Below are 15,563 nucleotides of genomic sequence, written 5' to 3' on the forward strand. Positions count from 1 at the left end.
GTTGGTTAACTAAAATACTAAATTTTTGTCCGCTAATGAATACTTATAGAAATGTCTTTAAGAAAGTCATTAATGACCTTAGATCTATCTATCTAAATGTTTTTGAAATAATAATACAATAGCTTACCTGCAAGGTATAAATCGATCCAGCGATGATGTAGTTGATGCAGCTTCAAATGAATTAAAAAGATTTCTAGCCACAGGACTAAAATGTTTTAGTATACGTTTCTCATATTCGGGACTAAACATTGTTGTGATACTGGGTTGTTTAGCGGCAATAGGTTTATGTGAGAGATCAATAGAATTTTAACAAAATATGATTTGTACCAAAAAAATATATATACAAAATATATTCTTCAAAAATATATACAAAAAAAGTGATTTTCAATTATTGTTGAATTTCAAGTTTGTTGTTATCTGAAATTGAATAAAGAGAATAATAGATAATTAGTAAAAATGATAATGTATTGAGGCTAAATTAAAATAAAATTTTTAAAATTACAAAACAAATTCTAGCAATCACAGAAAAATACCAACGAAGTTTTTTTTTTAATTACAATTTTATTTGAATTTTATTTTTAAATATTTAACTGACTCAAATAATTTGTTAATTAAAACAAAAATCTATCACAAAAAAAATTATTAATATTTTCTTTTGACGGTGATGATTAATTTCAACGAAAAATTAATTCATTCACTGGGGCAACATGGTTGCGGTAATAATGGTAAATGGTCGCCACAAAAAAAAATCCCCAATAATATTATTTTTCTCTTCGAGTGTGATATATAAAAAATGCTTCCCACAAGAAATTGTGAAATAAATGGAGTCTTGGGAAAATGCATACTTCTTAAACAATTTTAATTATCATCTTTGCTATTTTCGATCCATCGAAATTAATGATTTGTTTTAATTCTATTTAGCTGATTAACAACCACATGTTTTGCAATACATATAAAGTAATTAATTAATCAATGTCAATAAAAGACATCTTAACAAGTCACAAATAATTGTCGAAAGAATTAAATTTAAAAATAAATAACATTTTTAAAATCCAAACATGTTTTGGTGAGGGTAGAAGTGTAAAAGTGTACAAAACTAACATTGGAAAACGTGATGCGTAGCTTAAAAATACACACAGGCATGAAGACGCCTGTCTTTACGTTAATCACGCAAAGACCAAAAGCTTTGTCATTTTTAAGCAGATAACAACCTCGTTGGTTTCTCTATAATAAAACAAATACATAATAAAATGACAAGGAATTTCTTTAACTTGTATCTTTTTTTGAGGTATGCGCTTAAAAATCATTTATGGGTTCACAAAGAAAAAAATTGTAAATCACGATCTTAGACCTCAAGTCTAGATTTTCTCCTGTGAAAAATAGCCCATACACCGTTAGAATATCAATTTCTCTTTTAAAGTTTTGTAATTTATGGAAGCTGTTTGGGTCGACACATTTGAAGATTTATTTGACAATGAAATTAAAGTGCAATGACATTTGGGTAGAAAAGGAAAACGCCAGATACAAACCTATTCACGCCTGACTATGCATATAAAATTTTTTATAGAAATAAAATGTTTACAAAATTTTCTATAGAAATAAAATTTTGACAAAATTTTCTATGGAAATAAAATTTTGATAAAATTTTCTATAGAAATAAAATGTTCTATAGAAATAAACTTTTGACAAAATTTACTATAGAAATACAATTTTTACAAAATTTTCTATAGAAATAAAATGTTTACAAATTTTTTACAAAATTTTCTATAGAAATAAAATGTTTACAAATTTTTTACAAAATTTTCTATAGAAATAAAATTTTGAAAAAATTTTCTATAGAAATAAAACTTTGGCAAAATTTTCTATAGAAATAAAATTTTGACAAAATTTTCTATAGAAATAAAATTTTGACAAAGTTTCTATAGAAATAAAATTTTGACAAAATTTTCTATATAAATAAAATTTTGAATTTTCTATAGAAATAAAATTTTGGCAAGATTTTTTATAAAAATAAAATTTTTGCAACATTTTTTATGGAATTTAAATTATTGCAAAATTTTCTATAAAAATAAAATTTTAACAAAATTCTCTATAGAAATAAAATATTAACAAAATTCTCTATAGAAAAAAAATTTTGACAAAATTTTCTATAGAAATAAAATGTTGACAAAATTTTCTATAGAAATAAAATTTTGACAAAATTTTCTATAGAAATAAAATTTTGACAAAATTATCTATAAAAAAAAATTTTAAACAAATTTTCTATAGAAATAAAATTTTGACAAAATTTTCTATAGAATTAAAATGTTTAAAATGTTTACAATTTTATTTCTAAAGAAATAAAATTTTGACACAATTTATAAAATTTTGACAAAATTTTCTATAGAAATAAAATTTTGACAAAATTTTCTATAGAAATAAAATGTTGACAAAATTTTCTATATAAATAAAATTTTGACAAAATTTTCTATAGAATTAAATTTTCCCAAAAAATAAAATTTTTACAAAATTTTCTATTTTGACAAAATTTTCTATAGAATTAAAATTTTTAAAATGTTTACAATTTTATTTCTAAAGAAATAAAATTTTGACACAATTTATAAAATTTTGACAAAATTTTCTATAGAAATAAAATTTTGACAAAATTTTCTATAGGTATAAAATTTTGACAAAATTTTCTATAGAAATAAAATTTTGACAAAATTTTCTATATAAATACAATTTTGACAAAATTTTCTATAGAAATAAAATTTTGACAAAATTTTCTATAGAATTAAAATTTTGACAAAATTTTCTATAGAATTAAAATTTTGACAAAATTTTCTATAGAAATAAAATTTTGACAAAATTTTCTATAGAATTAAAATTTTTACAAAATTTTCTATAGAAATAAAACTTTGACAAAATTTTCTATAGAATTAAAATTTTTGCAAAATTTTCTATATAAATACAATTTTGACAAAATTTTCTATAGTAATAAAATTGTGACAAAATTTTCCATAAAAATAAAATTTTGACAAAATTTTCTGTAGAAAATTAAATTTTTACAAAATTTTCTATAGAAATAATATTTTGACAAAATTTTCTAAAAAAATAAAATTTTGACACAATTTATTCCAAATAAAATTTTGACACAATTTATTCCAAATTTAGTTTAGATTTAGAAATCATATAGAAATTATACACTTTGTTAATATATAACAAAGGATGTTCTTTTGTTCTGCCTTTTTATTGCTAATATATTTAATTTTTCGTAACTCATTTCACATGGTAAATTCGTCTCTAAAATTTTAAATTTTCAGACCCGAAACACAAACCATGAAATTATCTTCACGCTATTTAAAACTTTTTTTTAGAAAATATCATTTATTTTTCCTTATATTATTATTTTTTAGATAATTTCATTTTATTAGATATTTTTGGTATCAAATAGAAAAATAATTTTTCAAATTTGAGATGGTAATATTTGTTTTTTATTATATTACTGTTTTAAATAATATTTCCAAATAATTTTAATATTTTTATTCACTTTTCTCTGCATATATCCAATATTTAAAAATTACTGAGCACTTGATGTTCAATATTTGAATTGTCTTTCAAAACTGTTCATTTGCTACAAACATCACTAGGCTTTTATAAGAGCATAGGCAAGAAGTAATGAACATCGTGTTATTAGTGGTCAAGGAAAAGAAGGCAAAACAGGACACTAAAATTGGCATGCGACGAATAACAACATGGGAGGACAGGTAGAAAAAAATATAACAAATACAAAACATCTTACGAAATAGGTTTGTTTTTTCCATAATCATCATAACAAGCACTACCGTTTCAAAATAAATATCGTCCATTGGGTATCATAAAATCCCAATTAGAGTAAGTGTTTGGTAATCCCTAAATAATACACAGGGCAAGTGTAGAAAGAAAATCAAAACAATTTAAGGATAGTACTCGTATTGATGGTGACTCGTAGAAGATAAGAAGTCTCATTAAGCCAAAACAAATGACAAATTTATTAAAAAAAAAGAATTTGAGGCAGTACTACCAAAACTTCCTTATACTCTCATACACAAAAAAATTGGATTCAATCACGAAATTAATTGATCCAAATTAATATTTAATAGAAATGTCTTCAAACAAATGATAGTATCAATCACCGAAATCAATTAAAAAAATAATTGATCTAATTAAAAAATTAATTGACACTATTAAGTTTTACGTTTGATTTTTGTTTTAATTAAAAAATTTGTTGAATCAATTAAATTTTTAATTGAATATTTTTCTGTGTAGTACTTTTCTAAAACCAGAATGAAATGATTTCGGTATCCTTTCTCTCTTGATATTCTGATCATTTTTCAGTTAAAATAAAACCGCATAGAGGATTTGATTTTTTCTTGATGAACAATTAAGTTGACTCCAGTCGTTTTTTTTTTTAATTCAAAATTGTTCAGTCATCCATTACATTTGTAATTTTCTTTGAACCTAAATACGTATTTCTATAAAACAACCTGAACAATAAATATTGTAGTCAGTGCAAGTAAATGATAATAAACTTCTACGATGATAACCTAATGGTCGCTCCAACCCTCAATAACTACGAACATATTATCTTTACAAATATTTGTTTATATTTACTTTTTGATAAGAATGAGGGCCTCCCTATGCTATCTATAGCTTTTTCCAATGGCAAACTCATTGTTTTGTCATTTTTCACACAGAATTTTTTGTTTTTTATTTTGTTGTAGTGATTAATGTACGGGTAGACATTGCATATAGGGGCAATAATGGAGGTACCACTTTTGTGGTGACACACATATGAATTATTCTTGGGAGTATTCCAAAATACAAAAAACCGAAATGAGAAAGAAATATCGCCACGTATATGAGTAATTTGACGTTTTAAATTTGTCTGGGAAAAAATTAGGTTGGTCAAATGACAAATCAAAAGTAAATAGGATTTAAATTGATTTTATATTTGGTTAGAACATTCAACAACTTACAAATTAGGAGTGGTAAAGCAGAAATATAAATGAAAATATGATGACAATACTAATGCATTGAGCCAAGCCTATATGGGTATGGAGCGAAAAATATTAAATGAGTCTATTACTCAGCCAAAAATACATATTCCTTGTTAGAGATAAAAATGTATTTGGTAACATTATTCATGGCTAATAATAATCAATAATAATGGCTTTTTAAATACCCTCATACGTAACACATGTTAGATGCCTACAATAGCACACTCTCCCTTAAATGCCAATTTTTCTGAAAAGACTATAAGAATTTCATAAATATTTTAACCCCATGATATCGATGACAGGCTTGTTAGCATAGCTAACACTAATAAATGAGTTAGTTCATAAATAAATCAATTAGAATTAGAATTGGTACCCGCATTTTCCAAACCTAGTTAAAATACATTTTAAAAAATATTTTATATGAAAATTGAACCTTAACAAGGGTTTCCTAATTTATGGTATATTCAAATAAATTTTTTTTATACTAATAATTATCAAAATGGGCTTAGAATTCATTTTCCCCCAAGACCTTTAAGAGTGAAGAGTGTATAGCCAGCAAGAAACATAACTAAATTATTTTTGGTGTGCATTGCTAGATTCATATGCTAGTATGCTTTGTAGGTTGAAGGATCAATCTCTAATTCAACCACGTATCAAAGAAAGGAATCGAGTAATAATTTACCATTTTCAAAGTTCGAAGAAGACTTTTGACGAATTTTTTTTTAATTAAAATCGATTCGGCTTTGACCTTTATTAAAAAGTTGATTTTTGAAAAAATAACCGTTTTATAGAAAGAATAAATCACCTCGTGCGAAAATTGAACTAAATTATTCTTAACATTTTGAGATTTCCACAAAGCGTGATGGGTAATTTTTATCTACCCCTTACGAAATTACACCCCCTCGTAGAAGAACATATTAACTAAAAGAACAAAATCATTGATCATGACCATTTTAACAATATAGTAGTTGATTCTTACTATATTTTGGAATAAAGCGAAATTTTCTTCTTTTTTCGATGTTTTGATTTATTGATTTATTTTATTATTATTTCGTCTTGAGGACCTTTTAATAAAAAATCCTTTTTACGATGTTTGATTACTTATTAAATTTATTATCAAATATTTCGACTAACATCGTTAATCTTCGACGTTAAAGTTTTTTTCGATATTAATTTTTTTTAATAATCAAAAATTTTAGAGAGAGTTTACGTCTGTTTTTTATGAAAGTTTTTTATTTCGTTGATTTTTTTCCAATTTAGAAAGGTGCTAAAGAATTTTAAGGAATTTCTATTTTAGACTTTTTTGATAAGTTTTCACCATGAAAAGAGTGATATCACAATTTTCTTACGATTCAAAAACGATGTTTTCTTTAAAATCAGATTTTAATGACTACCGCTGGGCTATCACTACCCAGCAAAAAAAGCGTCGCCAAAAAAGTAGTGAAAATGTTCTTTTTGGATCCGGAAGTGGAGCAAAAATGGCGCAGAAGCGATGAATTTAACATGGGCTTGTCATAGGACGGATATCCACCATTTCAACAACCGGTGCACTGAATTTGCATCACTTTTTAAGGTGTACTGCGAATTCAGTGTTTTGGTTGTGAATTACGAAATTTTGTGATATATGATGACAAATAAATAATTTATACAATTTTATATGATTTTAATGCATTCTAATGCTATCTGGAACGTTTGACATCAAATATTTTCAAAAATTCAGTTTTTCTGGAATGGTATTTTATAGGGCAAAATTCAAATAATTTGTTCCATTTCATTAATTCTTAATCTGCTTTTAACCTATTTGAAAAACAAAAATAAATTTTGCATTAAAAATATGAAAAAAATCGAGTAATAAAAAAAATTGGCTAAAATGAACTTACTGTGCAGTTAAAATAAAGAACAGCTTGGGGAGGACATTGTTCGAAGTGCTTTTAAAGTTGTCTTTAGAAGAACTTCCAAATTTTTTTGCTGGGTAAAGATTAATTATTTCGATTAAAAAAAAAATCGTTTGTCGAGGCTTGTAATTGTGAGAACCAATCTCACGCCTATATTTCATTCATATATCGAATAAACGAATCGACTAATAACTTGGATTTGCTTCACTTTCAAAAAAAAAGTTCTAAAACCGATTGATTACAAATGGACGATTTTGACTTTTTTTGATAAAAATTCGATTGGTCAAGAAATCGACTCGGACATTTGTATTTCTAGAACGGTGACTCTTCTTCTTCGATGACTAGTATAACAAATTTATTTAAATCTACTGGTACATAGAAAAATATATTAACAAAATTTAAATTTTAAAAATAATCAATTAAAAATTTAATCGGTTCAACTAGAGGTGTGCGTGTGACACGAAATTGTCGTGACACGAGTGGATCATGTGAATCGTGAACAAAATCTGAAGCAACTCTCGTGAATGAAACAAATATGTCATGCGTGAGCGTGCGTGAGAAATAAAATCGCTTCGTGAATGTGCGTGAATAAAATTCCTGCAAAATCAAGCTCACGAAAAAAATCAAAATTTAATTCTTACTCGTATGTTAACTGAAAATTAATTTAGCTTTCGAACTATATTCTATTCATGAATTTTGTCACCTTTGCTCATTCCCGGTTGGAAAATATCGTGAGTTTCGTGAGTCACGCGAATTGTCGTGAATCGTGCGTGAGCGTGAGTCATTACAAGAAGTTCATGCGTGAGTACCGGTTTTCATTTCGAGAATGTGCATGAGTGGCTACCACACCTATCGTGCGTGAATAAACATTTTGATTCGTAAATGTGTTTGAGTGTGAGTAAATTTTCATTCACGCGCACACCTCTAGGTTCAACATTTTTTTTAATTGAAACAAAAATCAATCAGAAAAATTAATTTTTTAATTGACTTTGGTTATTGATACAAACATTTTTTTTCTGATTCAATCACGAAATTAATTGATCCAATTAATTTTTAATTGAAATGTCTTCAATCACAGAAATGATAGTATCAATTAAAAAATTAATTGAAGGTCAATTAAAAAGTTAATTGATCCAATTAAAAAATTAATTGATACTATTATGTTTGTGATTGATTTTTGTTTCAATTAAAAAATTTGTTGAATCAATTAAATTTTTAATTGAATATTTTTTAAATCTCAATTAAAATTTTAATTGGAAAAATTTTCGTGAAATTTTTTTGTGTGTACTATAATTTCTGTGATGGAAGACATTTAAATTAAAAATTAATTGTATCAAATAATTTCATAATTGAATATAAAAGAAAATGTTTTCCTGAGTACAAATCGGAGAAAAACTCAACTATGAAAATATTGGAATGTTCATGATAAATATCCTAAAAAGAAGGTAAAGACTTCCAGCAAAAGCTGGGTAAGTTGTTTGGATGAAACACTACTTACAAAGAGCATTTGTGGGATATCCCCAGCAAACCGAAAATATACAGTGATGGTAAGTCATTATTCCCAAACATACAGTATTGCTGCAGGACAATGTTCTGCAGTATTCACAATACTTTATATACTATACTTTATTATTATTGAGCTGGTTCAACTCTGAATATCTGTAAAAACGCCGCACTTTGTGGAAAAAACATGCTCTTTCACGCCCCTACCTACCGCCTCGACAGCACCAAGTTGGTTGAATTGGACAATAAATTGCTGCCTTATACACAGCATTCTATTGATTTAGTTACGTTTAAAATTTCCAGATTTGCCCGAAAAAAAATATAATCCCAAAATTTTAAGAAATTTAAGAATTTTTAATATTTAATTTTATTTCCAATCGCATTTCCCATTTTTTTATATACTAGAAAATCAGAGGCATATTTTGTATGCTTCCATATATCATCATATCGCTATCATAACTCTTTAGATACGCTACCAGTCCACAATAACACTGGAAAAAAAGATTTACAATTGAAATACCAGATATCCCATAAATTTATGTAGTAAATAAAGCACACAGAGAAGATGTTACATGAGGAAACAACTCTTGGTGTATACATACAAACATTAATACTTAGAGTATAATTACAATGACCCCATACTATAGCAAATATGATGGTGTAACAACAATAGTGATATTTTTAGAAAGGAAGACCAAACAAATTGGAATTTGTAAAATTTTATTTAAACCATTGTTGCTAGTGGCGACATAATATCTCGATGTGATTTGATTTTTAAAAATGCTTACATCCTTAACATGTTATTTTGGGGGGAGGAAATGATAATGACATTGGTGGTGGTGGATATTTCCTTATGGAAAGACTATGTCTATATTGAATCAAACAAGATCTCCACACGTTGCTGACACATTAGATAATACGGTGAGTTTTCCCCCTATTTTTCATTTAACATAAAAACTGCATTAATTATTCTTTTAACTCTGTTCTTATTTTCATTCTTTCCTGCATACGAAGAGAATGTACGTGAGTTTTACACACACACACTCCAGGGGTCTGAGATGGAAAAGCAGCACACTTTTCTTCCTGGTTGGAATCAAAACTGTACATCTGTTTCTGTTTTTTGGTTGTGAGGCCAAAGGTAAGCATTGTAATATTAGGGTAGGTAAAAGACCATAGAAAGATGTCACACACCACCGTAACGATAACAGTGGGACAACCACCAAAACGTCCGTATATTGTAACAAGCAGCATATGTGAAAACAACCCTGTTCGCGTGCCTGCGATTGGGATAATACTTTTGAAACCTGTGCATTGGTCTTTGACCAAGACAACATGCTGTGCTGCTTGCCGAATTCTTATTAGAAATGAGAACTCCCACAGCCAAAGGCGTATAGTTAATCAAATAGTTAATCCAAAAAATTTGGTGGTCTTCGCAGCGACTGCAGAGTTTTCATCGCTCATTTGCCATCTAGACAAGTTTCATCAGAATAAAAAGTTCGACTTTTAGACTTTTTTTAAAAACTTGTATTTTTTAACCCTTAACTTGTACATGAAAGAATACCACATATTGTATTAGTGGCTCAAATTTGCCCAATATAAATTTATGTTGACCCACTAATACAGAATACGGAACTTTTTTCATAGGGCTCAGCCAAACAGAGCTTTAAACTCAACTAGTTCTTTAGAATAAAATTCTTATAAATAAATAAAAGTTAAGAAGTTTCAAGTCGAAATAATGATCATACAAAAAATATACTCATATAAAATTGGTTTGAGCAATTTTGACACACTTGTACAGGATAAGGGTTAAATCGACATTCAATTTTTGCAAAGGTCGACTTTTCGATTAAATTTTTCAATAGTCGGATTTAACCAATTTTTTAATTAATTTAACCAAAAATTTGCCTCCACGTTTTCCAGGCCATATATTGAGACTCCCAAACACATTTTGCTATATACGTTTTTGCCATTGGATAAAGGACTAAAAAATTCATCTTTCACATATAAAACTGTATCCCCCATCGATTTCCGTTTGACCATAGTGGCAACATTTCTCTCGAAGAGCAATACCTCCACTTTTCTCAGGGCTTATATTGAGACTCGCAAATACATTTTGTAATATCCGTTTTTACCATCGGATAGAGGTCTATCATTCACATATAAATATGGATCCCCCATATTTTTCCATTTGGCCACTGTGGACACATATCTTCCTGTTTCGTATATGCAACATTACTGCGTTCCGGAAGATTTTTGTACCAATCGAAAGATTTTTCGGTTAAAATTTGGGTTAGGTGGCAGCCCGATGTATAAGGCCCACTTAGACTATTCAGTCCATTGTGATACCACATTGGTGTACTTCTTTCTTATCACTGAGTGCTGCCCGATTCCATGTTAAACTCAATGACAAGGGACCTCCTTTTTATAGCCGAGTCCGAAAGGCGTTCCACATTACAGTGAAACCACTTATAGAAATGTCACCACCATTACTGAGGTGGAATAATCCACCGCTGGGGATTATGTCGCAAATATAAATATGGATCCCCTATTATTTTCCATTTGGTCACAGTGGACACATGTCTCCCTCTCTTTCGTATATGCAACATTACTGCATTTCGAAAGATTTTTTGCAAAAGATTTTTATACAAATCGAAAGCTTCTTTGGTTAAGATTTGGGTTTTCTGTCTCTTCCCGTTTGAGCAATTCATGACTATTTCTATGGAGGATTATGTCGCATATTGTATTTTTTTTTTGTCGTATTTTTTCCTATTTATGGCGCTGAAACGAATATTCATATTCGGATTTACATTGCCTTACATTATTTATAATATTAAAACAAATTCCATAGAAATCGTAGATGTTTACCTAAACTGTAATTTTCCACGGATATTGTGATAATTGCAAATGTGACCTATTTGTTTTGATTACTATCTTCAAATTTACTTTCTTCCGAATTTAATACAATAGAAATATTAAGCTAGTTTCTGTGAAATTTTTATTAAAACAAAAAAATAGACAACTTTAATTATTTTCATCTGAATTTTCATTTTTATTTTTAACGGCCTTTTAACACAATCCCATTTTAATCTTTCCAGTAGAAAGGAAGAGAAACCCCACTTCCTTTCCTAGAATAGAAAATACTTATTCCGTTTACCATAAAATTTAAGATAAAATGACATAAAAATATAAGATAAAATTTCTTGAAAGATATAAAAAAAACATTTTCCCATATATTTTCTCTTTATTTTTAATGACAAGAGATTTTTTTACTGTTTCACTTTTCATGTTAGTACTTTTCTCCACCACACAGAAATATGTGTTGTTGATAAGCTAGTGCACAAACCAGCCACAATTTCAATCAACCACTTTCTATGATTTCTACCATCATGTATGACAAAAAAATAATAAACACCCCAAATAGCAGCGGAAAATATGTTATGACTTTCGAGAAATACAATATATTTTTATATTTAAGCGGTGAATGCGGTTTAATGTTTGTATTTTAATTTGGAACAAAGCAACAATGAAGGTATAAACATTTTTGTGGGAGCCAAATGTAGTGAGTTAAACGCTCAAAACCCATACATTTGAGGTTTTTCCTACAATTCTGAAAATATAATGAAACATGGGAATATTTTTTGCATTACAAATCTAGCAAACCGATTTAGGTAAAGATGATAAAGACGATAATCGACCACAACAAAATTAGCAAATGTGAATATTTGTACGTCACACCCAAACTAACAATCTGAGATCCACACAGTTTCAGGCTGATAATGCCATACAGTCTGAGACCTATGGAGTCACATAGTCTAAGACGTAGTATTGACTCAGAATAATGACTTGATTTAGTTGCCACTCAGTATGTTTATATGTCCATCTGTCTAACAGCCAAGTAGCAGCCAACAATTTGCCACAGGATATTTATTTAAAAACTAAGTTTACATTTAAATATTTGTTTTCATATGGGACGAAGGTCCCAAATGTACCTATACCCACCGCCTTATGGAAAAGAATTGCATTGGGTGTACAACATTCTTGAAAGCAGAAGTATCCGCATTATAAGTTGGTGAGTCTATTCTTATTTTTGGAATGTAAATCGGGAGGCAAATACTGAAACTTGTCTTTCGATGGCTACCGTCAACGTTGTTAACGAGTTTCAGGGATCCACTTGCACACACTAGGGGCAAAACAATAAAACACCCTACGTTCGTGCTTAGCAGACTATACTTGGAATTAAATGGGCAATTTTACATTGTAAATAAAGAAAGCTATATTGTGCAAGGCAAGTACGATAACTAGTACAACAATATCGTACTAAATTGATCTTTTTGTTTGATAGAAATATTTAAATTTAGTTTGATTTTATAATTATAATAAATTTCCTATCAAAGAAAATACATTTCTTTCGACTACTCTATGTCCGAAGTCTGAATGTCTTGTTATTTATTGGATCGAAAAACAGCTGATCGTATACAAAAATTTTACTAACCGGTGGCTCATCTTTCTGTTAAGCATTAATCGGAGAACAAGGAACCAGACCTTTTTCTATCCTTGATAGGGTCTGGATAACGATTTTCTAAAACCACTGGAAAAATTCTATGCTTCACAAAACCAATGTGCCTTGCAAGGCAAAATGAAAATAAAATAACAACCCTGTACTCACATGCATATTTTTAAAGCAGCGAAAAGAAAAATGTAGACCAAAACACGCCCCATATAAAAATGTCTCCAACAATAATTTTACAATAACAATATTAATCTATTCTATTTAAATTGTTTTTTTTTTTTGTATATCTACAGAAAATTATAATATTAACAAAATACAAACAACATCGACACTTACCCCTATTTTTTGACAGAAGAACAGTGATGCAAAGTCTGTTCTCTCTTTAGCTTTTGTTGTTCTTGTTTGTATTCTATTTCTTCTTTAGCACACACACACAATTTTTCTTCTTCCAACGTATTTTTTTTTCTTCTTTATATAAACAAACTCGAAGAAATGCACATTAGATTTTTCTGGTTTTTTTAATTGCAATGTTATTTTATTTTTGGAATAAACTTTCTACCGCTTTGACAAATGACAAAATCTTTTTTCAACAAAATTTAGATATGAATTTTCAAATGTCCAAAATTGGAAATTTACAGTTTTTCCCGATTTTTCTTTCGCAACGTTCACTCACACTAATCTTTAACACGGTCGAGCAAAGGGGAAACATAAATCAATAGAAGAGGCGTCTAACACTTGATTACACAATATTACTATGATAAATATAGATAATATTGTTTGCACACAATGTTGTCGACAATTTTATGTTATTTTCTTGATTTTCGGATTATTATTCTTCTTTCTTTGCGACCGCCGTCAAACCGACACAAGCGTTTTTAAATAATGTTGTATGTGTATAGCGAATGCAATCGTTATCGACTTATGGTTTGTCGATAACTATGAATCGATAACTTTGGGATAGGTGTTTTGTGGTTTGATAATCGATTATTTTTTATAGGGTTACCGTGATATAAACTCTCAACTACAATTGAAATTTAAGCTTTCTTTTCGTATTTATAGCACATTAAGAAGCTACATATATTACAACTGAAATTCAATACGTTTTCAAACAATTTTGAATGGAGAAAAGAGACATTAAACTCACAAGAGTAATTGAACACAATAGTGAGTATTTCTAATGTTAAGGGCGGTACTAATTTCGAGTTTAGCCGCTAAAATCAAAACAAAATTATCTATACCTTTTTGATGCAAATTTTATTATAACTTGATGAGGAATAGCCCAAAGCAACTATTCATAATGTTAGGTTAGGTTAGGTTAGGTTAAGTTAGGTTAGGTTAGGTGGCAGCCCGATGTATCAGACCCTCTTAGACTATTCAGTCCATTGTGATACCACATTGGTGAACTTCTTTCTTATCACTGAGTGCTGCTAAGCTCATTGACAAGGGACCTCCTTTTTATAGCCGAGTCCGAACGGCGTTCCACATTGCAGTGAAACCACTTAGAGAAGCTTTGAAACCCTCAGAAATGTCACCAGCATTATTTACTGAGGTGGGGTAATCCACCGTTGAAAAACTTTTTGGTGTTCGGTCGAAGCAGGAATCGAACCCACAACCTTATGTATGCAAGGCGTGCATGCTAACTATTGCACCACGGTAGCTCCCTTTCATAATGTTTATATTCTTTAAAACGAATTACTAAAGAAAAGTAATCGTGAAAAATAGCGATTTTAGCGGCCAAACTCGAACTGAATATCCACCTTTATAAACAAATTACAACTCAATAGTTTCTTAAACAATCATCAATTTGTATTTCCATTGAAAATATTAAAACAAGGTGAATAGATACACTTTTTTTTGATTTAAATTATAATGCTATTAAGAACTTCCAACTTTCCTATGTATAATAAATCAATCACAGCACAGAGAAATGATATGAAATCAATGATACGAGATATACAAATTTACTTACGGTTTGAGGGATGTAGATAGACGTAGAAATTTGATGAAGATTTCCTACAGCATACACACAGTTTTTCAAAAATGTTCAAGATGTTCGTGTCTGTTCTGGTACACACATGTACAATTTTCGTATGGTGTCACACTTAAAAGGTGTTCTGGCCAACACTATACACCGTTATAGACCTGGAAAATGTACACGAACATTTCTTTTGTGTAGGCTTAGTGTACAGCCATCGTATGCAAAGTTAGAAGTTTTTATAACAAATAAATAACAGAATCTGAAACTTTAATATGTTTTTTTTATAAATATTTGCAAATTTTATTGGGAAAGTCACTTATATATGGCAGAAACCACGATTTTAAAAATCCATCTAAAATTTGAACCGAAATTTCCTCTGATTGGTGTATAAATTTTGGGTTTGTTTTAATCAGCTGATTTTCAGTGTGTTCGAAAGTATAATGTTGCCACAATTTTTAAAAGTTAACACAAAAAAGTTTTAAGCAAAATTATCTTTGATTTTTGTGAATACTATCCGCTTTCCTAAACAAATCAAAGGTCTTTTTGAAAATATAAGGTAATTAAATTATAACTTTTACAAAATCAATGGGCTAAGAAAAGTGAATTTTACCAAATTTATTGCATGAAAAATATGGCATCTTCAATTCTGCAAAGTGTTC

The 15,563-nt window shown here is 28.7% G+C and overlaps 1 protein-coding gene across 1 annotated transcript in view; it reads right to left on the bottom strand.

Moving 5' to 3' along the window:
* fzr (fizzy and cell division cycle 20 related) overlaps positions 1 to 13,811 on the bottom strand; it is a 69,146-nt gene extending 55,335 nt beyond the window's left edge. The window contains exons 1-2 of the mRNA XM_075299370.1: positions 13,263 to 13,811; positions 128 to 417 (exon numbers count right to left, since the gene is read on the bottom strand). Coding sequence (XP_075155485.1) covers positions 128 to 249 — 122 coding nt within the window. The 5' untranslated portion in view covers positions 250 to 417; positions 13,263 to 13,811. The remainder of the gene's footprint in view (positions 1 to 127; positions 418 to 13,262) is intronic.
* Between the last annotated feature and the right edge of the window lie 1,752 nt (positions 13,812 to 15,563).

This window comes from Haematobia irritans, chromosome 3, assembly GCF_050003625.1.
Source record: "Haematobia irritans isolate KBUSLIRL chromosome 3, ASM5000362v1, whole genome shotgun sequence".
Taxonomy (NCBI): Eukaryota; Metazoa; Arthropoda; class Insecta; order Diptera; family Muscidae; genus Haematobia; species Haematobia irritans.